Here is a 24,474-nt window from a genome sequence, read left to right on the forward strand (position 1 = left end):
GATTACAGGATGATGATGATGATGAGGATGTTTGTCTAACAGGGCGCCAAGGCCCGCTCACCTTGTAGCGCGTAGGCCGCGCGCGACGCCTGCATGCCGCCGCGGGTCATGTTGTGCTGATGATGATGATGATGTGTGTCTACCAGGGCGCCGCTAGGGCCCGCTCACCTTGTAGCGCGTAGGCCGCGCGCTGCGCCTGCATGCCCGGCGCGCCGCTCACGCCGCCGCGGCTCGTGTTGTGCAGCGACAACGCGCCCAGCAGATCTAACTCGGTGGCTGAAACAAGCAGAATGATACGGTCAGTATCTCTGTCGTATTTCACAAATAAATGACTAAAGAGGAAAAAGGAGGGAGGTTCGTCGTGAGCATCGGCTTAATCCAGATTGTTTTTTACCATATTTAATCATAATTTTCAGTGAATAATTGTTCTGTAAAAATTAAGCTCTAACTACACATAGTGGGTTTTTAACCGGAGATTTCAAACTAAATGAGACCTTACAAATACCAATAGTAGTCAATTTATCTAGTGTGTTATAATCGTGTTTTAAAATAAGCATTAAATTAAACGATCTTATCAAAGCCTTCAAACATCAAGTATATTGTACCCAAAAACAGTGGTGAGCATGTATGTTAAAAGTTCACACGAAGTTTGTGTAACCAGAATTTAAATGACCCGTCTGCCATGAAATATGGAACTGTTACATTGTACCCGTACAACTTGGTAACTTTCTACGTCGAGTGAACTTGCAAAGTAAATGTCGTTGACTTGGCCTGACGGGTCTACAAACACCGTAAATGTGATATGCGATAGAATCGTTGGTTTCTGTACATCTGTATAGGCATGTACATATATGTATGGAGTTAAACAAACAAGTGTATGTCGTCATCGAACACGACAGACTACATAATAGTTAAGTTTTTTTCCTGGAAAAGTCTGAACTCTGTTGTTTTACTTTTATTCGCAGTACACGCCAGCCACAAACACAACGATGAACTTATTGGAACGCCATAAAAAGAAAAAGTTTAAATGGTAAGTTTTTAATGGATAACGACAGTCACGACAGGAAACTTGTAAAAAGAAAGATAAATCTGAGGATTTGTAAGTTTATTGAACTACGGCTGAATGTTAATATCACTTACAGATGTATAGCATTAATTCAGTTTGCCAAAAACACTTTTGTATGTATTTCCATTAACCGTTCCTATCCTTTTATTCATGAAAAACGATTTCATAAAAGATTTATGAGTATCTAAGAACGAAATGTTTCAAGTACACCTGTAGATGTAGAATACGTAACTTGGTGTTTAGGCATACAGACGTATAGGTATGCTACACTACGATTTATACTAAATAAACGAAATGAAACTAAAATCTCAACCACTCAGTACGGGAGAATTATACCATGACTGGCACATCTGAGTGAAAAGCGTAACCCGGCCGCGTAGCAGCCTCGTAGCATCTCGTAGAACGCTACGAATCTAGGCTACGAACGTGGCGTAGCGGCGCGTAGCACATGACAGAAGTATTTCGTTTCCAGCTGACAAATTGCTCGCTCCCACTTCTGACAGGCTCTGTTGAAAGTTTGGTACCCTACTTTATATTGTGTTTACTGATTTTGTTATATTTATGCGTATCTGTTATAATAGAAAAATAATATTAAAGTCTACCATAGAATGATTAGGAAAATCATTTAGCAGGCACTAATATCTCCCAAACTTAGCATTACTAAGAGTTAATGACAGAGTATTTTATCGCAAAAATAACAATTAAACTGTCCCAAATGTATCTGTAACTAGTTCTCATCTGGAGCCGGCGCCGCTCTGTCGCCATCAAGTCTGTGCCTCCCTTGCTTCACACCATCTAGTGCCACTTAAAAACAGCCCTGTCTCATTGTGACACGGTCTACTTTACATTGTACGGAGAGTTCTTCAGGAAAACCGCCTCGTCTGGAGTAAATGTATGTCGGAGAAGTACTTCGGGAGGTAAATTCATTTATGCGGAGTCTGCGGCGGCATCTGCGGAGTTGTTTGTAGTTTGCGCTTCTATTTTGTACCTTTTCCAGAATTCACGTACAAAACAAGGGAAGACACTTATTAATTGATTATAGTAATAAAATTATATGACTCAGGTTAGCCAGCGGTAAATAAAAGACTTTTACTCGTATAATGATCATTTTTATGCAACGTTGTCTCGTTATTATCACGGTTACGAGGAAAATAGAAGTAAAAATGATTGTATTTTTTTACGTTTACGACAAGCAGAAACGTTGCGTCCACAGCAATAAACTCAAACGAAATAAATTGTCAAGATCGTTTAATCATTATAACAATTTTTCGTAGAACTAATACACCCTACTAGGCTTTAAACCGATGAAATTACAGCCTGAAAACCATAAAGCTGTTCTCCACGCGATCGTAAATACTTGTTTATACGTCACTATACGTAGTGCTACTGCCATTTCCTGTCTCTGGTATACGAGGAGAGTTACCAGTGCTTTCGGAGCAAAACTAGACCTTAATACTAGACTATAGAGGGTCTAGCTAGGCTAATGCTCTCTCTACATTGTTAAAACTCGCATTAAACGAATGGCTTGCATTTTAGTTGTTTTTCATTTAATGTGAGATATAACGGTTATAAATCTTTTAGGTCTTGAAATGCCTTAATATTTTGAAAATTATGAAAAAAACCTTTATGCCTACGTCATTAAGATTTCCTTTCAATGCAGTGAGTAAAGTTATTTAAATGAGCCAAAATGTCTTGTGTAATATTTAAGAACCGAAGAATTTGATATTGGTTTTAACAAAAGGTGAAGAAAAGCACACTTATAAGCTTGATGAATGGCGTTCAACGAACTCATTAGTAATTATGATTCTAACACGCAAACTACTTGTAATAATATAGTTACTCAAGAAAATTAACCTTCTTAAATTGAAACTCTTAAAATATAATTGGCCAATGCCAAGTGTGTGGTCGGGTGTCAAATGGCTTATGGAATTTAGTGAACTTTATATACATAATTAATATAATGTTTGTAACTTTTTGTGAGCGGTCTTAATGTGTCTAACGTAAAATGAAACACATATTTATCCTACTGAATCGCAAATAAAAACAAAACTTGAATACAATCTAAATTATTTTCATCTATGTGATATTAGATCTACTATAAAATTCTTAATTGTACCAACCAAAATATACCGAAACTGGAACATAATAATATCTTCTAAAATGCTGACGTCACGCAACCTACATCAACACCTCGCCTAATTTGCCTATTAGAAACCGAGACAGGAGGTAAACGAGCGAAATAACTTGGTTCACCCCTGTCGGTTCTAAGAAACGAGTAATTAATTACAGAGAACCCCACCACGCCACGCCGCTCTATAAACACGTCTGTCAAAACATTCCATTGTTATCGCTAACTCACTTAATTTCCCCGCGAATTTGCGAGAAAATTGTTTGTGAAGAGAACTCTTGCGATAGGTACTCAACCTATCACAAGCAATTTTCTCGCAGAGTCGCGGGTAAATAAATTATATTCATCGTACCTAATATCGCATTGGGAATTCTTTCAAGCCCAAATTGGTAGGCTTAAGTTTTTCGTGTAAACAATAAAATTTTGATTAATTACACGCTATTGACACGCTATGGTGAAAAGAATTTAAAAAATATATATAATATTGCATATAGTCAATCAAGTCTAAGCTCACTAATATCGATAAAAACAATCACATGATTTAAATTACATCTTTCTCAAAACAATTAAACACGCCACACAAATCCACGTAAGTATTTGCTGCATCGACAAAACTTTAACTTAACCCTGAAATACTTGATGTGTCAATTGAAACCCGCATTGCTATCACATAACTCTGAAAGACATTGAACTTTGAAAGAAAGCGCTGTCCAATGGCTATTGCTTTGGTGGTATCACATAACATTAGTGAATGGTAAAGTGAACGACTGGCTTTGCCAAACTGAAAGCCATTTGACCGTAAATACACTTGTGCAATATTTGTTTTCAGACATACCGTTGCGTTTTGTTCTCAAATTACATAATAGTTTAGATAGAAAAAAATCGGTCCAGAATAAATTATATTCATTAAATCCTTAAATAAAGATGATATCGAGCGATTATTTATCTTATAGATACTATAAGATAAATATTTATATATTTTTTTGAAAATAATTTATTATTTTCAACATAATTATTTATAATGGTTAAACAAACCGCTTCGCTAAATGTCAATTACACCCAACATAAACAACTAAGTTTTCGTCAATTTTCGTGTTTTCTTTTATCTGAAGTGTTTTCCTCTTTGTTTGAAATATATACGAGTAGGTATATACTGCCGGAGCCGGATTTTATGCAAAAAGTAAGTAAAGTTTAGTTTGTACAACATATTTTCATTGTAGAATCATGCTACCTACTTTAATATCAAAATCACTTAAAATTACATTTACTAAATAACTTTCAATAGTGCACCTTTGCCTACCCCATTAAGGAGCAGAGGCCTAGATGTGACTGTTTATGTTAAGTAGGGTGATAAATACCTAAGGTATTTCATTAATATTTTTAAAATATGTTAGTGTCTGCCCTTTGATTAGTGCCTGCCATAAAGATGGTTTGAGACGAGCAAGCTCGGATTTTATGTGGTCCATTAAAAAATAAGTAATGTAAAATATAATTTTTATTTTCAGCTGTCGGAAGGGGTTGGTTAGGCGGTACGTGCTCGGCTCGTGGAGCTGGAGGAGCGTCGGCTCCACCAGACGGAACGTCGCATCGACGTTGAGGAGCGTCGGCTGGCTGTGGAGACGCAACAACTCGCCGTGGAGGAGCGACGACTCGCCTTTGAGCAGGAACTAGGAACGCCAACTCACCCCCTAAAACATGAAAATATATAATATACTTACTGTGATTTTTATTATTTAATTGTAATATTGCTATAATACACTGTACTGTGATTTTTATGTAGATCCATGGTAAATTATTATAATGACTATTTAGATAATAAATGCAACAAATTAATACATACTTAACTGTGATTTTTATGTAGATCTAAGGTAAATTATTAAAATTGCCATGTTTAGGTAATAAATGCAACAAATGAATACATAATATTATAGGTACTTTTTAATGCAAGAGGCCTATATAGTTAGGTGATACTAGGCCACAATTTATTTCCATAAAAGGCAACAGCAGCAAAAATAAAAAAAAAACAAAAAATATTAAGATAATTATGTTAAACAGATTTGTTCCAGTGTTCTAAAATATTCTTAGTGAATCGGTAACTTTTAACAGTATACAGTTGGTTGAAAGGAATAGTCAGAAAAAGACGAAATTAGTCTGTTTCGCGCCGATAAAATATAAATAATAATAATAAACAAACACTCACACCTTGTACTAATGTACTCCCTTGCGGGGTAGGCAGTAATATAATTCTATGAATACGGGGGTAAAACTTGCCTAACATATACGCACCTTTAAATCAGCTGCTTATTCGCACAACCTGCTAAATTGTAGTCGGGTGAGCCTATTTTTTTTTCTGAACTCCTCGTCGGGTAGATTAAGTGGCTCACTGCGTGTCCTTAAAATTTTCGGTTTAATGCCAATTCCCTCTTCAGCCTTTCGTTTTCCACCAATGCTATCAACAATATATGTGCCGTCACAACACAGACACAATCCAAACACTTAGTACCTAAATATTGAAAAATATTTGTTGAAAAACTTTGAAAGAAGTTGGTCAAGAGCAACTTCCTTCAATGGCAGAAATCGAAGGAAATAATTCTTTCAAATCCATGGATATCAAAGACAGAATTGTTACGTGATACGAATAACTGTCAAAAACCGAAATTAGTTCATTCTTTTCAATTCTGGCTTTCCGTATTCTGGCTTTGCATTGACCATCATGTTACGTGATACGAAATTGACAGTTGAAAGGAAGGCTTGCTTTCAAGTCAAAGGCAGTGAAGTTATGTGATAGCCATGCCGATGCCCTGTGAAATCGAATGAGCGCATTACAAGGATAAAAAAACAAATTGAGTGTTAGGGTGCTGATAGGGATGTTCGGCGATATCAATTAATTGAAGACCTTCAGTACGCACAACGACGGCACGCGCAAGAAACCTCACTGGACACCATATGGCGGGGGACCAGCTGCGATATTCTATAAGTTCTGGATTAATTACTCAGGTATTTAAGGGAAAAATATTATATGCATAATCTTGTACATAAACATTTTATCAATCAATTAATGTAGCTTTATCATAAAAAATACTAGTTGGTTTGGACTTGTTCATTCAAACAACAATATTAAGCTTTCCATTATAATTATAAAGAGGAAAGTTCTTCAGTTTTATAATTATAATGTAAAGTATGTACTTCATTTGGTGTAGATGTACACAATAACCTAATATAAAATTAACACGTAGGTAGGTCACGATGTTTCTTAGGAGATACAACTAACATCTTTTAGTGGGGTAGTGAGCTGCACAGTTTGCAACAGTCGGCGTCGCAGCGGTCGCAATGCGGAGTCTCGTCAAAACACTGGCGCTGGTTGGCAGCGTGACCCCGATCACGCCCGCGCTAGCTCATCCCACCGACAATACTCTTCGCTCAATTGTTTGCTTAAACTCCCTCCCTCTGAATTTCAAATAAAACCCCTTTAAGAAGCTTACACTTCAGCATTGAATTCGAAAGTTACGAAAGCTCAAACGCTTCGCTTACGCAATCGATCCCATCAATACTTTAAGTAGAACCCCAGTTTCGTGTGTCAGGTGGTGTTGCCAGGAGACGTCGGTAATCGTCACCAAAAAGTACAAGTATCGATTACCTGTACCCCCCACGGCTGTGTACGTAAGTCCACATGTGAAGCGGCTACGTTCAAATAAATTATGAACGCCTACTCGCAATTAGGTCGCTCTCTGAAACATTGAACTGCCTCCAGCACGAGACCACCACAACACCAGTTATTACCATGTCCAGGTGCTATTTCTAGTACCTACTTCTTAGTATAATATTATGTCTTTGATTGCGTCAATATAATACGTCATTAGCTTTAAAGTTAGGTTGTTATTTTTTAATTAACTGTGAAAGTAATTTAATATTAGCTTACATGTTCACTTTTTGAACTGTAACTTTAGAAGTTTATTAATCGAGTGCAAGTGTGAAATTGTCATTGAGGGTTCCATGTCCGAAGTCCCGGGGGGCTCTAACTGCCCCGGTAACTGAACTGGTACATAATGAGACGTCGTAAATTGTAACACTAATGATGAAGGGTGAGGCAGGTTGCGGCCACCCTCACCAATATTGCTCCATCGATGATTTTATTGCTGTTGCTAATGTTCAGTCAATGATCGAAATACGCTTAAATTACAGCCGAGCCGTTTATATTGCACTGAAATATATTACATTGGTATATTTATTTTTTTGTAAGTATTAAAAAATATTCGGCAAATCACCGTATATTTTTTTATGATTCTGAAAATAACAGGACCGCTTCAATTGAGATTACAATCAGATAACATACAATGAGAGAACTTAATCGGTAAAGGCATCTATTGACCGACAACGGCTGGCCGGTTCGCGCTATCTTGACATTGTCAAAGGCGCCAGCGGAACATGTGTTTGTGGAATATGTGAGCCGCTTAGATACCGCGTAGTTATTGTGGGCTTATCTCATGTTTGAGTTGGGTTACTGCGGCGCACGTCGCACCTCAAGTTCAAAATGTCAAGGGCAAGCAGCTAGCCCTGAGCTGGCCGGTGTAGGCCTACCGCACTCTTATAATCGCGTTTTAAAACGGCATTCGTTTTCTTTATTAGTTTTGTGCATGAATCATGAGCGTGAAATATTTAAACGAGGTTTGAAACTACAGCGTTTCGTGAAACTTTGCACAACCCCAAAATTTTAAGTAACCGTTTAGTGATCCGACAATATTCTCCGTTTGCATACTACTTACTATACATTTTCAAAATTTACCGATAGAGCAGTGCCATGTTCACGTGTATTAGGTAGGTATAATTAATTTCGTATACTTAATGCAACATTTCAAATAATAAAGAACCTAAAACCATTCCTTCATTAGAAGGAGACCCGTGCCTCAGCAGTGGGGACATGATGGATCGTGATGATTATGAAATATTGTAGTTTGAAAAAAGCTATTTCCTGCAGTACTGAAATGTTAAAAGCGGTGCGCAGTGTTTCCCACTGAAAATTACATGGACTTTACAATGCGCGCATTATCCTTTGATAAATTACCGCAGAGATACCACCGGTGTAAGCCACGGCGCTTCCCAACTCAATAAATAACAGTAGAAGCTACGATGTTGAACATGCCTACACCTGGCACCGGATGCAATATGCACTCACTTTGCAAATCATATCAGCTGAAAGGACCCCTGAAGGACGAACCTGTTATCTTGCGTTCGAATTTCAAATGGCGCCATTAGAATTGCAGATGTGGATATTTTTATCGACCATTCTGAAAGACCATTAATCTCAAGAAGCTTTGAATACCTAGCTGATCCTGATTGACGTAGTATGCTTTTGAAATTGATCACAAAATGCACATAATGGTGTGTGATAAGGATAAGAAATAACATACGCTCTACATAATTTCTACTCAGGTAGAGTTTACTGTAAACTGTGATCAATTCGAATGATATTGATACTGATCGTGTCCTCCTGCTCTACATCAATCTAATGATGAGTTTATGGTCAATTCTACTTTTAACTGTTTATTAAATAAATAAAACAGTACAATAGTACCTAGGTAACGTAAGTTTTCGATGTTATTTTATACGATCGGTTGTAATTTACTTTCATTACTCACTAAGTAAATTCGTATTATTACGTAAGCAAGTATAGGTATGTTGTCATAGGAATAGGTGCTTTTATGTGCTTTTATTACTTAGTGGTATGAAATGTTTTTACAGGTTTAACGCTGTAGAAAATGTAATAAATTGAAGCAAACATGGTGACTAGTTAATGGTATATCGAACCGAAATAAGTACCTATACAAAAACCATGGGATTCACTATTTTAAATAAAAAAGTACACATACAGCACACAGCCATGTATTTGTTTCCTGCTGATTAACTCTATCTAAGCACTCATGTGCCCAAATTTATCAACTTTGATGACGAGGCATTCCGTTAAAGACATTTTGTAACTATGGAATTAGTCATAGACTAAGCAAAGTTTGGTGAATTACGTTGTGTTATGATATCGCACACCGGAGCGGGGCGGCGGCGGCGGCGGCGCAGGGGCGGAGCGCAGCGGCGCGTGTCACCACCTGTCGGGACACCGGTTCGGTTCCCGGCCACCCTCGCCGCGCCCACAGGGCTCATTAACCGACCAACATATTCCACAATCCCGAATGCATAATATCCACCAAATTAACCGTCAAGATTTCGCCTTTTCATCCCATTCGAATTTCAAATTAGACATTATCATTTTTATTCATACGGCTTTTACTGGGATCGGGTGAGTAGGTACGAGTAGCTGGATATAACGGCACAAGTGCAATGTGAATCATTTAGATTTGGGAATTTAAGATCTCATGATTATATCGATGGTGTCAAGTTATTGTTGCATCAACGCGGCTGACTCACGATCACGCCACCTCACCCGGTGTCCACCTGCCGAGTTGTTGCTAATCTTCGTCTGTTTTGTAATACTCGTAAATGTATTAATGCATGATGTAACGTTCGTGATCGCGGCAGTAAGAAAAGTTCTAATCCTATGAAACCTATCATTCTCTACGAGTTTCCTAAATAAGAAAAGTGAAAATATAGCTCAAGCACGCGCCTAGGTTCTTAAATATATAAAGACTTATCGAAGAAATAAGAAGCAAACTACCTTTTATGGCTACTTTCGTAAAAAAAAGTTTAGTATAAGGGGCAGGGGCAGTAGGCACGCGCGGCCGACATATGTCACACGGCAGCCCTAAACGACATCACTGCTCGATTAAGTTTTTTCTGGCGCTTCCTTTCTTGTGGTATAAATATATGTATAATTAAGTACACTTACATGATCTCTTGTCTGAATTCCATGCATCAGTGGCCTAAAATATAGCAGGGTTCGCTTATCGTCGTGTCGCTGGTTTGTTTTACATATTAAGATTTCTTACATAGCTCAAGTAAGTAGATAGATTCTATCTGCTTACGCTTTAATCCAAAAACATATTATCGATATGATATGAAAATCGGTCGCATGTAGGTACAAGGGAATGCATAATTTTGCAAACGCTAGCAAGAGTTATCATCACTCTTGTATGGAAATATATTGGAAAACTCCAGATAAATGTTTTATTCATCAGGTAACAAGTCTATAAGTATTGATCAAAGTCATTGCCAAGGTTTAGATTTATACTGAATGCTTTCAGGGGACGCACCTGAAACGATTTGATTTACATAATCAGCAGACAACGATCTTCGCGATGAGTAAGAATTGTAAAAAAGATTTTATATTTATGTTCTTATTCAAGTAGGGGCTCCGTATCTAGGTAGTTTTGTAACAAATCTTATTGAATATTTCAATAAGATTTGTTATTTTCAACGAGTTTTATACGTTAGAAACCTAGTCCGATGTAACTATTGTAATAACCTACTGAAATAAATAAAGTCTGCTCTACCATATTTTACGTAACTAAAAGAAATATAATTTGAATTTATATGCTGCATGCAGCTATTGCCGTAATATTTTAGCTTAGGCAATGAATATTATGTTATGGTAGCAAAGGGCGTCCGCCGGTTTTATAGCACAGCAAAATACCAACTTTAAAAGGGTCTCTACCAAGAAAAGGGGAAGAATGATAGGGGAATGTCTGTCAGTGCCGTATTGTATGAAAATGAAAAATTCAGCAGTATTTCGCTACAAGTACATTCTATTTATCAGATAACCTCTATTGAAATATACATTGCTTTTGCATGAGTTATGTGGATCGAGCATATAACCTGACTAAGCAAGTCTCGCAATTTATATTGTTACTTGTTGGTTAAGGGTTAGTTTTAACAGTATGGTTTACACTGAATTATGAAAACGCTATATTGGCAGTTCAATCAGACCAAACATTAACTTAGGTAAAAACAATTTTATTGTTATTCAAATGAGAATCAAAAAGCAGTAACAAAAATGCATTTTCAACCCCATACCCGGTGTCGTCACGCGCCCGGCACGCGAGTTCTTTCACTCTGTTGACAAGATGATAGCATCGGGGCAACGACCTCTACGTTTATCCCCAAAGGTATATGAGTATCCAATTAGTTTTGTATTTTTTATGACTATTTACAGACATTGGCGTTCCCATAGCTATGTTTTTACATTGTTTTGCTATTTAAAAAAGGTATTTTTTGACCAAAAATTATCTAATTTCTTTGGCTTACGATTTCAATTTCAATGAACAGTAAATAAAATAATTATTATGCCATGTATTTTTTGGATGGCTCTAGCCGCTGGACCGTTTGATGTCAGCTGGTCGAGCTCGTCCGCCGACTGTCAATACTTGGATACTTTTATTATGTTTGTTCAGTTCTAAACAAACATTCCCACGGGATATTTTAGAGATCTGTTTGCGCACAAAATAACACTTCGACTTTGCTCTAGCCGAAAATATTTAGATTGGCTGCAGAATTCTGCATTCAACTAATTTTAGAATCTTGCGGGGTCAATATTAGAATATAATTATAAAATTTATTTCTACGGTAAGTACTTACATTAATTTAATTTCAGGGGTATTTGAGAATTAATTATAATGATATACTTACTTATTGATTTTCTGTTCATGCTACGTATGACTTTTGTATTTCATCTGTCGAAAAATGAATTAAATTGGTCGCATCTCGGAAGTTATTACGCTACGTAACTCCAATGAAAACTAGTACTTGTCTATCCATAAACATAATTATGTATGACAATACTTATATACTCACGGGCAATGAAAAAGTTCCATTCAGAAAATCACAAAATTACTCCTAAACGGAAAATAGTAACTTAATGATGCCTTCTACAATATAGTACATTTAACGGCGCATCAGAATATTACCAACTAAAAACGTAAATATGTATTTTGTTAAAATTTCCGTCTAAAAGTTTTAAAAAAATTACGCCACTTGCTGTCTGCAATTTGTGTGGAAAGTTTGTTGTGGAATTGGTTCTTTGCTCGTGATTTATGTATGTATAATTATATGACTATTAAGTTTAAAGAGGTATCTATGACTTGAAAATGGTTGTTATGCTGTTGGCAAGGGTTTTCATCGTTTCAATAATTATTATTTGCGTTTAACACCTGTTTAGTTTGCGGACGCTATCTTCCGAGGATTACTCTCTACAAACAGATTTGCTTGATAAGATATGCGAATGCGATTTGATATTCACCCGACTGCGATGAACAATATATTCTAATGTACTGACAATGACCAATTGTGATAATGTTGTTGTAAAAAGTTTAAGACTTTTGGAAATTCATCACTAACATTAAACGAGTACGATTTATCCCGAAACGTTGAATTTGGAGTAACTAGTTATAAATTATACGTATATTACTGTGATCAGGACATCAATAAAGTATTTACGTATATGTACGAGTAATTAAGTACCCAAAATACACCAACCAGGCTTTAAATCTACGTGCACCATCCTCAAAAGATATGCCTTTTGAAGAAGAAAACTTCCTCTTACTATATTTTGATTTCGATAGATACGACAATGTACCAAAAAGGTCTGCAATTGAATATAAAAGTTGAATAAAACGAACGAAAAGTAGGCGATAAAAATTCAATGTTTCTTCTCCAAGGAGGCTTACATAAGTCTAGCGAGCAGGTTCTGCCTCTAAATGATTTTGTTACGTAACCATTTCTTCATTCATTCAATTTTACTTTTAAATTTCTAAATCAAGCAGGCAATGGTTAAATCTAATGAATGCTATGGCTAAGAAAACTTTTGTTGCGATATATGTATATGATATACCTTACACCGGCTTGGCCACTTGTATTTTTTCATTGGCTTTAGTTCGTAACTCAGCTAAATGTAGTAAATTTTATAATAATGTGATCCCGTATGGTACACTGGTTAAAGTCGTTTAATTATTAAAACGATTAAACAAATATTTTTTTATGTATAATTTGTCATTATGGCGGTGTTGGATTAATTTATAAAAAAAATACTATAAAGCTAATTAATAATGAAGCGTCTCTGTGTATGGCAGTATTGGCAGTAGAGCATCTGGAATAGTTATACATATTTGGTAGGAACTTTCTGAATACTACTATTCCACCACCGTTTTATAGTCGCCTACACGTCAGAATACGAGTAAATCGTGACATAATATCAGCAAAATGGATCCACGCGACGGCTCTACTATTTGCAGAGAAATAAATTGATTTCGATTGTCGTCGAAAAGATGTCCCAGTTAGATAATGTCGACCCTGTATATGAGGCTTTTTAATAAAAGTGAGATATACAATTGAATTATCAGGTTATACATAACAAATTGGGTACGTAGTAAATAACGTAAGTAATTAAGTATAATATAAGATACATTCTGTATTCCTATCGAAAAATCAAACTACTGCTATGAAAGCTATTTTACATAAGTATTTATAACATGTTACACTGCCTCTTGACAACTCTGATTCTATTTATTTTTTTGACCTCAAACTTTCTTTTTTGTGAGCGCGTTGATGTCTTTTGTAAGGAAATTCTAAAAACGATTGTGAACGGTTTTTTCAATTTACAATTATTGTTTTGATTTTAAATAAAATGTGTGTTTAAATATTTAAGATGCACAAAAATTATCAGACCCGTCTATTTAAAATGAAAATGTGGTTAAATAACGAGGATCTCTCCATTTAAATATAAGAAAAAAAACTTAATACCTACATAGTAAATGCACTGACAGCTATTGCAGGTATTAACTTGAAGGTAATTTCATAAGATTTTTCACATAAATAAGGTGATAGGGTGCGATTGCAATAAAAATGTAAGTACAACTGTGCAATTTAAAAGTAAATCATGAGTATGTATCTGATACAGAAAATTAAATCACATACATATTTTGACAAACACTTAGCCTAATGACTGCAGATGTCTGCATGCGCCAGGCTCCGCAAAATTGAATGTAAACTAATAAGTTACTTTTAATAAAATGGACTGTTTAAAAATTATCTTCATGTGAGAGAGAATAAGGAGGGAAGGCTATTAGATTTATCGGTCGTAAATTTTCTTAACTCTGTCAATAATACAATTACGGATACATTATTACAACCACGTGAGTCAAACGATAATTACAATAACTAAATAAAATTTCAAGCGAACCCTCCGCCTGCGGTGCCCAGCAATGTAACAGACAGGGGCGATCGCGGATACTCTACACGCAAGACTACATGTTACGGGAAAAGCAAAGAAAAACACTGTAAGAAAAGCCGGTGGGAAATGTGTTACAGCATGGCGCGTCAGCTGATCGCTGGCGCGACCGTGCCGGTGCGGAGCGGGCAGTGCAGCGTGCAGGCGGGTACTCACCGGCCGAGGGCGTCAGCCACCACCAGCAGCAGCAGGCGGCCACGAGCGCCCGAGCGCCGGCCATGTCAGCGGAAGCGCATCCCACGCGCGCTCTAGCCGGCCGCCCCGGCGGACTGAGCCGCCCCGCGATCGATGGCCGGCCGCCCCGCCCCGCCCCGCGCCCCGCGCCCCGCACGCACCCCTACCCCCTACTACCGCACATTTCCCAAGTTTCCTCGGAGAGCGCGCGCGCTGCCCGCGGCGGAGCGCTGACCGCTTCTAATTGATTGGACCCGTCCATTTGGCGGCACATGTTTTAGGTCACAGCTCCGCGGCCCGCATCGCCTTTGCGTAATGCTTTTTCAGTTCAGCTTAACTAGTTTTCAGGACTTCTTAATAGCTGTGGGACTGCTTACGAGAGTAACAAGTATGAGGTTCAACAATCGGGTTTGCAGTTCAAATAAAGCTAAAATAAATCTATGTAGGGAAAATAATCAGAAAAGGAGCTAGTTTTCAGTAAATATATTTATAATGTTTTCAGGATAGTTGCAGACTCCTCACTGAAGGATAGTTGCGCTGCAGACTGCTCACATTTAATAGAAATGTGTGAGCAGTCTGTAGCGCACCTAACCTATCCTTCAATGACTTTTAACCGCTCGACGAAGCTCGATCTATTTCTAAGAATAAAATAATTTATTATAATTCAAATATTTTTGCATCCGTTTCATAATATTATGTAGATTTTTGTTTAAATTATAGTATGAAAATATTTGATTTGCTCTACATGTATTTGATCTCGAGGATGGTAAAGACTGCGTTTCAGACACATCATCTTAGTTTGACCTAATTTGGACCCTACAAAGTTATTCTGTTCAATAAGTGTTTTTTTTTAATATAATTTATTGCACAAATATGACATAAGTGTACAAAAGGTAGACTTAATGCTAAACGCATTTTCTACCAGCCAACCTACAGGAGGTACAGGAAAACAAGTAGAAAGGTGCAAAAACTATTTCATGCAGAATTCTATGTAAGATCAAACTTTGTTTTCAAAATATAATCCTATCACCATAAATATTTAGAAAGGTTCTACCTTTTTTGGCATAACATTTATTTGCCTAATCTCGTATTGCATAGTAACGTTTGGTCAAAGTCTCGTTACGCCGAAAATCGTATGGCATAAATCTCGTTTAGTAAAAAGTTATTTCGCATAACATTGTTTAGCCTAATAATGGTATGGCCAAATCTTGAATAGCCTAATAATGCTATGGCATAGGTTTATACAAAGTAATGATATTCGTTTGGCTTTAACTTTGACGGAGCGTCTCCCTACATAGCGCAAACTGGTGCCTTGTATTGTTTCCGCTGTTTGGAAAACGCTTCGCTCCGCTTCGCTGCGCTCCGCTTTGGTTTTGATGAACATGTGCACCTAACACGCTCCTCCTCGCTTTGCCCGTCGTCGCACCATTTTTAGGTTTTGATCTCATGGGGTTTGTAATAATTATATTGATCGTTAACTTTCGATTTTTTGATCATACAATATCGTGATTTCGGGATGTAGGAGAAAAATACCACAATTTGTACATTTACTACATACTTAATATAATATTTATTAAGATAACATATTAGGAGAAACAAGATTATACATACATATAGACGAACATAAATTTGAGCAAACGAAACTTAGGTGTTTAAAGATTGTGCCTAAAGAGTTTTAGACGAAACGAGCCTTATGCCACATAAGTCTTGGCAAAGTGATGGTTCGGCCAAAAAAGTTTAGACCATACGAGTTATGCGAAATGAGTTTTGGTCAATAAAGATTATGCGAGATGAGCGGAACCCATTTAGAAACGTAATTAATTATTAACTTAATCATTTTTTTTCCCTGAGTTTTGCTGCAGTGGTTTCATACTGATAAAGTTCCGGTGATGGTATTTTACTCAGTGAGCATGGTGTTCTCCGAAAAACGAGAGCACAATAACTGCTACTGCGGTAATGAAAAAAACCGTCCGTAACTAGCCAAACGAGATTACTTATTATGCACTCGGTGCTTTTAATACCAGTACGTCCAGTACATAGACCAAAGATATAGTCGTGGTTAGCTTAGCGCTGCAGGGAGGGGTAGAGCTCTAAATTTTCCGTGAGCCGGAGTGACCCCCCTGACGCGCAAATAACCACGATATCAAGCATGCTAATAGCTTTTCCGCCCTTCGAGAAATGAAAACTAAACACAAAGTATGAAACTAATACAATATATTTACTTTTAAACTGGTAACGGTAACTAGGGCTAACTATAATGCCGCTAATTCAAAGTTTTTCCTAAAACTGCTTGGTATTTTTTTTGTTAGTACCTACCTATGCTAATTAAATTTTTTTGAACCTACCTCTTGATATTCTCCGTAGTTCCTAGAGTCTAGAAGTTTCGTTTAGAAGAAATCCTTTCAGTTGCAGTAAGTAATCTAGAAAGTGCATGAATAGCCGGAAAAACAAATACATACTTAACGACGTAAAAAAATCTATCAACGATTAATTATGACCCAGTTTCTTCTTGAGTAAAATAAAATCATCTAAGCTAAACTCATCTCATCACGGCGCTGCATTCCATACTCAACGTTCGCAGGTGTGAAACTGACAGATATTTAATCAACAGTTTCGGTAGAAACTATTTATGCTTAGAACAGTTTTAAGAAGGATGTAACCTGCCTATGAATGATGCAACATGGCGTAATAGGAACGTAGGTTGCGAAGTACTTAATATTATGTATGTTCTTTTTGCAGCGGTGCAACTGTACAACGGCACCCGAGTCCCCGTTTCTATGGGTCTAAAACATTTAATAGATCTCTGAATGAAGGTCAATGTTTTTTTTTATCCGAAAGCTAAGTTTGGTCTATCATATTAATAAAGAATCGATAACCGTTAGGATAAACGAGTGCTCGCAATCGTAGCGTGGGACGGCTCCAATTAAATGTCGATAGTGTGTAGGTGCTCCTTGGGAGAAGCCTCTATGTCCAGTAGTGAACGCTTACGGGCTGATGATGATGAGTACAAACGTTAATAAATCGACTCGCAATTTTATCACATTTTGCATACAGCCTCACTTTTTTATGCAGCCTGGCAAGTTAGTGTAGAAATGAAACTTCTTTGGGCTACCCATCCCTATGTGAAAGCTACAATATTTGTATAGTGCCACAATCTTATCTGTTCCGGTGCTGACGTCGCTGTCATTGAATCCAGTGATGCCATCGAATAAATTTTGCCTATTTCTGGTTTAAACGACAATGCATTTCTGCTATTACCTATTGTTATAATTAGGTGCATTCATAATTACTTATAGATAAATCAAAATATAGGGTCGATAGTAAATGAAAGAGGATATAATATATCAAACGACATTTGTTGTATGGAAATTTTGTCCACGGCGAACAGAAATAAAATTAGTTCTGATTATGTTCCGATATAGGAGATTAAATCTAGATTAAAATGGTATAGGTAATATAAGTATGTGGGTCGTGGGAATAACGAGATGCGACTTAAAAAAACTATTAATTATTATTTTTGAACACTTTATTTTACATTTTATAAAGTAAATAGAAACAAGAGCATACAATTAAATGAAATTCAGACAGTGTGCAAAGGCTAATTCATCATCATCACGACCCATCACGTCCCCACTGCTGGGGCACGGGTCTCCTTCCAAAGGCTAATTGCCAATAATAATTTAAAAAAATAAAAAACCGACTTCAAAAAACCACTAAAATGTAAGTAATAATTTAAGGTTTACACAAATTATATGTGTCAGTACAAATATACCTAAGCAGGAACTGTTCTTTTTTGAAGTTGGTGCCATATTTCTTCAGATTACTTTGTCACTGCACCAACATCAAAAAAGAACAGTTCCTGCTTAGGTATATTTGTACTGACACATATAATTTGTGTAAACCTTAAATTATTACTTACATTTTAGAGGTTTTTTGAAGTCGGTTTTTTATTTTTTTAAATTATTATTTTATTTTATAGTTTTTAGTTTATTTGCAATAATTTTTAATCAAAAGTAAGATGCAAATGATACCAAAAAGTCCTACTAATCAATACGAATCATTCAAGCCTAAACACGAGGTAGTTGCTATATACCGTTGAGGAGTTCCCTTGACTGTCTTCCGTTTCCATCATCAGATCAGCTCAAGGTCACCATCATATTTTATTGTTATAAGAACTATATTTACGTTCTTAATTTCATTAGAATCGGTTAATATGTGTCCAAAATGGAAATTCATACCCTGTTTTTACCCCTTTACCCACCCTTAGGGGTGAGATAAAATTCTGAAAAAAAAATGGGACCACCTGGAAGCTCAACCCAATACAACAAAAAAAGAATTTTCAAAATCGGTTCATAAACGGCGGAGTAATCGGTGAACATACATAAAAAATGAGAGATACAAACCTGTCAAATCGCAAACAGCGAAAATTTTATAAATAAACAAACAAAATTGTAAATAAAATATATCGGCCTATCTTTAACTAAAAAACAACACGTATTTGAATTTGTCACTGTGTAATGATGTAGTGAAAATGTTATACACATGAAAATCTGTGAATTAACCGCAATAAATGAAGAGAAAAGTTTTCTTTGGTGAAGTGAATGTTGCTGCTTATTGCAGGGATTGTGTACCTTATTTATCTAACTATGGAGATTGGAGATCAACCTAGTGTAAAGTGAACTTTTAGTGCTGAGCTGAGAAGTGCAGTGTTACCTAATAATCACAATCTTATTAATATTTACATATTTGAAATATATGTTATTTATTTATTTGACATAAGCACTTACAAATGATAAATGTACTGTATAGGTATGTTGACTCACTATGAGCCAACAGAGGTCTACATGCCCACATTGTCCAAGTTCTTCAAGGCAGTTCATTGTTCCTCGTGGACTTAATGTTCACATTGGTCGGGTGCATAAAAATGCACCGTCTCACTCTCAACCGCCAATATCTGTTGCTACAACAGATTCTGTGATTTCCAACACTCCAGACTTTACTCACATAGCGCAGTTAAAAAACACTGTTCGAGTCCTCAAGCATATACCTAAGGGCGCCAGGTGCCTAGCTGCAGGCAAACTTGCACAGCTGATTGACACCTGCCTTCAGACCAATGGTAGCCAGGAATGGTATGAGTTGCTGACTTTCAGTTATATTGCTCTGCGGGCCCCCAGCACTGATGATCCACGATCTCTTACAGCCAAAGTCAAAGAAAATATAAATTCTTTCACTGAACCTTTGGTCACTGTTTATCCCTTCGATCAGGGGCACAGATCAGTATACAGAACGATAGAGGCAAAGGTTTACGATGGTGATTTGCGAGGTGCTGTGCGGTTGCTGACTTCTGACAACTCTTTGGCTCCCAATAACAGTGATACGTTGACAGGCTTACAGGAAAAACACCCATCGCCGTCACGCTCACTAAATTTTCCACCTGAGCCAAACCTTTCTTCTCCAGCGCTGTCTGTCGTTGTAGCCGATGTCGCGGAGGCTGTAAGCTCTTTTTACAGCGGTTCAGCTGCCGGGTTGGATGGACTTCGGCCGCAGCACCTGAAGGAGCTTACTTCTGTGTCCGCGGGTGATAACGGGCAGCGTCTCTTAGAGTCTTTAACTAAACTTAGCAATTTCCTGTTAAAGGGATTGCTAAATATAGAGATCTGCCCGTATCTGTATGGCGCTTCCCTTTGTGCACTCACAAAGAGCGGAGGAGGAATTAGACCAATTGCTGTTGGATCTGTGTTTCGACGGTTGGTGGCCAAGCTTGGGTGTAAAGCCGTCAAGTCAGATGTATCGGCATACTTACAACCGCATCAATTGGGGTTTGGCACAGCGTTAGGCTGTGAGGCGGCGATTCATGCCACTCGCAGTTTTGCTACAGCTGGCTGTGGAAACAATTTGCATGACATAATTGTTAAGCTTGACATAAGAAATGCATTTAACAATTTAGAAAGGGACATAATTCTGTCGAAAATACAGGATCACACTCCGACTCTTTTTCCGTTTCTGAACCAATGCTACTCAAAACCAAGCCAGTTGTTCCATGGTCCAGTGCCAATATTATCTCAGGTTGGAGCGCAACAGGGAGACCCACTAGGACCAATGATTTTCAGCTTGGCAATACATGACATTGTCAAGCACTTGCAGTCCCTATTAAATATATGGTATCTGGATGATGGAACAATTGGTGGCAGTGTTAATACAGTTGTGAATGATGTGCAGAAAATTGTCGAAGCGTTGAAGGAATTGGGTCTTGAGTTAAACTCCAATAAGTGTGAGGTATTTTGTTGCAACCCGAACGAAGACATCTCAACCTTAACAGCAGTGGTTCCAGGTCTGAAAATATTGGATAAAGCAAACTTCACACTTTTAGGAGCACCTATCTTTCCAGAGGCTCTACCATCAATTCTGGATGCTAAAAAGGATGGTATCGTTAAGTCGCGGGAACGTTTGAAAAACCTGTCGGCTCATGTGGCATTGACTATTTTTCGCAGCTGCTTGTCAATGCCCAAGCTAACATACACAGTGAGAACTTCCCCGATTTGGCTGTATCCCGATAAAACGCAAGGAATCGACGATGCCATTAAGTGTACGCTTGAGGATTTGCTCAATGTTAGCCTTGATGATGTCCAATGGCAACAGGCTGCATTGCCCATAAGACATGGTGGCCTCGGGATTCGTCGGGTACAAGACACTAGTCTTTCGGCTTTTTTGGCCTCGGCTCATGGGGCAGCGGAACTGGTCACTCGTATTCTCTCAGTTGATGGTGACGGGTTCCGCTTGCCCTTTGTGAACGAGGCTTTAGCAGAATGGGAGACTCAGCGTCCGGGACAGGTTACTCCCGATAATCCTGAGATGCAAAGGAACTGGGATGAGATTAACTCGATGGCAATATTAGATAGCCTCATCGAGACCAGTTCAGGTGTGGACTTGGCCAGACTTAGAGCTGCATCTGCATCAGAGTCAGGTGCTTGGCTCCATGCCTTGCCCTCACCACAAATGGGTACATTGCTGGATAATGACACATTAAGGATAGCTGTAGCTTTGAGGCTGGGGTGTAATATTTGTGAACAGCATGTGTGCATCTGTGGAGCACAGGTAGACACAAGAGGACATCATGGATTGAGTTGCCAGAGATGCGCAGGAAGATTTCCTCGCCATCACGCCTTGAATGAAATCATTCGCAGGGCAATGGTCACCGCCAACATTCCCTGTGTTTTAGAACCTCCTGGTTTAAGCCGCAGTGACGGTAAACGCCCTGATGGCTTAACCTTGGTCCCTTGGGAGCGTGGACGTAGCCTGCTGTGGGACGCGACTTGCGTGAGCACATTTGCTGCCTCTCACCTTCCAGGGACCACACGTACAGCCGGGTCGGCGGCGGAGAGCGCAGCTAGATCCAAACATTTGAAATACGCTGCCTTGAAGAACTGCTACACATTTATTCCTGTAGCATTTGAGACAAGTGGAGTATGGGGGTCTGAGGCAAGGTCTTTTTTAAAAGGCCTTGGACGACGTATAGTTATCAGAGGTTATGACCGCCGCTCCGGTTCGTACCTCGCTCAAAGGATATCACTCGCTATACAACGCGGTAATGCTGCGAGTATAATGGGTACCTTTGGGCCAGGTACGATTCGGGGTGGCCTTTTTGAGTGATTTTTGACGAGGCATATTGCTGATAACATTTGTTATATAGGTTAATGACGAAGCTATTCGCTTAAATTACCTTCCTAGATTATAATTTATACGACGTTCAACCATAAAAAAAAATATAAAAAAAAAAATATCCCGACGAATTGAGAACCTCCTCCTTTTTTGAAGTCGTTTATTAGTCGTATTATTTCGTATAAAATCGCTGCAGGTGCGAGAAATTCTTCTTGGTATACTGCCTAAGATTTAAAGTATTATGTCATGTCCTCACACCTGTAATCAAAGAAAAATAAAGATTATATACTTTTCATCACGAGTATCACGAACCATCCCGTCCCCACTGCTGGGGCACGGGCCTCTCGGAAAAATATTTAATAAAATTACATGGAGTATATGGGTAAAATTATTCGTCATATTTGGCAACACTAACCTGTAGCCGCTGCAACTCGTTCTCCCACTTTTTCAAACGGAATTAAAGGCGCCTGAATATGTTATTCTTCCTGCATAAAAGCCAATATATATAGTACTACTTTTCTTGCATCACATTACAGCGCTTTTGGCATTATTTCACCCAGAAAATCACAAAACAAATTAAATAACGTAGCGTCAGCCTCTTCGCAGAAATTGACAACTCAAATAACGCACAGAGTATGAAATGACGTTTGACAATGACGTCTCGTTAGTTGCACATTTTGACCACCGGAACAGATAAGATTGTGGCACTACGTGGGTGGGTGGATTTTTGACCAAAGACAGAACCATAGCAGAACAAATCTTATGAAAAATGTATGAAAAGAATATGAAAGACAATGAAAGAATTTTGAAATTTCATGTGTCAGTAAAGAGTTATAGATTATTAATGCTCCCATTTATCATTCTCAGCCATTGGTTAACAACCAGTCCCACATCAGCTTCTCATAGAAGTTTTTCTAAAGATTACGACCATGGCCAAAAAACGTTTCCGCGGCGGCGGCGTCGCGTCATCGCGCATTAGTTGTAAACGCATACGCTATGATTGGCGGAAAGTGACAGTCCATGTCGCGATCATAGATTAGGCTTTTTTTTTAGGCGGGACGCGCTCTGCGTAGTTGACCCTTTTTAAAATAATTATTTAAAATTCGTAAATTTGAGTTAAATACGACAAATTCATAATTATTGTGTAGATCTGTGGACAATTCACGCGTACAAATGTTATCATCGTGTTAAATTAAGTGGTTCACGTAAACTCACGAAAAACATTTGGGTAAACAAAGTGGATAATTTACAGTGATATCAAAGTGATTATGGATTGGATCGGTGATTTTAAAGTGTCTATCTGATTCTGTAAGTACTTTAACATTTAATAACAGACATAGTGAGTGTTATTTTTAACTTTCTGCGAAACTGTGATATTGAGAACGTTATTTTTTCAAATTCAAAATTAAGCGTCACTTGGAGGCATTTGGCAGCGCCATCTTTCGGAAGTAGCACAAACTAATTGGAAGCGCGACGAACCGGAGTTTTGTGTCCTTCAACCGGAGTTTTGTGTCCTTCAACAAGTTCTGCTGCCTGCCGATAGGTGTCACTACACGTTTTAAAATAGATCGATAAAATTTGGACGAAATGGAGAAAATTAAATGTACAGGATGTTTCCAAGAAATATGTGGTAAACAATTTATGTCATGCTGTATTTGCGAAAGTAAGTTGGACCTTATATGTGCAGGAGTATCTGAGCAGCGTTTTAACTCCTTCTACCATCCCTGTAATGGTGGGAAAAAGCAGTGGAAGTGTCCTGCGTGTGAGTCTAAACGACCAAGGAAGGACAACACAGAGACGCCAGTCCGCACTCGGCTAGCGGATTTGGATGAACAACAGCTATTAATGCATGATGACATTCAAAACATCACTATACGTCGACCTGGTAGCAAGTTTAATAACGATGAAAGTTACGCTGTTGTTGACAATGTTTTGTCTGAAACCACTAACGCATGTTGTCAATCTCTATCCGAAGACACGCACTGTATGGATGGTTTCCGTGGAATTATACAGGATGAATTCTCGCGACTTATTGATGAGCGCTTTGCGTCTGTGATAGGCAACATAGTAGAGAACTTAGTTGTACGCCCTGTCACAGCTGAATTGACTGTACTCAAGAATAAGGTACAAGCGCTTGAAGCCAAGGTGGAAAAGCTTAGTAACGAGCTACTGACTTCGAAGAGCACTAACACCAACGAAAAATCCGAAAGACCTTCAGAAGGTCAACTAGCACAAAGGAAAGTAGCTCAGAAGAACACTGGTGCTGTAAAAAAAAGCAAA

General features: G+C 38.0%; 1 protein-coding gene and 2 long non-coding RNA genes across 6 annotated transcripts in view; 1 reads left to right on the top strand and 2 right to left on the bottom strand.

Moving 5' to 3' along the window:
• LOC105383160 (protein kinase C-binding protein NELL1) overlaps positions 1 to 14,736 on the bottom strand; it is a 29,811-nt gene extending 15,075 nt beyond the window's left edge. For 2 of the 4 annotated variants that reach the window (XM_038112005.2, XM_038112004.2), the window contains exons 1-2: positions 14,518 to 14,736; positions 169 to 276 (exon numbers count right to left, since the gene is read on the bottom strand). In XM_038112005.2, the coding sequence (XP_037967933.2) occupies positions 169 to 276; positions 14,518 to 14,581 (172 nt within the window). In that variant the 5' untranslated portion in view covers positions 14,582 to 14,736. The remainder of the gene's footprint in view (positions 1 to 168; positions 277 to 14,517) is intronic. The other 2 variants (XM_038112007.2, XM_038112006.2) reach the window with 1 other exon arrangement.
• On the top strand, positions 4,236 to 5,033 carry LOC125489333. The gene is made up of 2 exons (XR_007266901.1): positions 4,236 to 4,374; positions 4,700 to 5,033. It is a non-coding gene; the product is annotated as an uncharacterized LOC125489333 (long non-coding RNA).
• LOC125489334 lies at positions 4,675 to 5,202 on the bottom strand. Its single transcript, XR_007266902.1, has 2 exons — positions 5,035 to 5,202; positions 4,675 to 4,882 (listed from the first exon to the last, which is right to left on the bottom strand). It is a non-coding gene; the product is annotated as an uncharacterized LOC125489334 (long non-coding RNA).
• Positions 14,737 to 24,474: the final 9,738 nt, after the last annotated feature.

The sequence above is a fragment of the Plutella xylostella genome, chromosome 13, assembly GCF_932276165.1.
Source record: "Plutella xylostella chromosome 13, ilPluXylo3.1, whole genome shotgun sequence".
Lineage (NCBI taxonomy): Eukaryota > Metazoa > Arthropoda > Insecta > Lepidoptera > Plutellidae > Plutella > Plutella xylostella.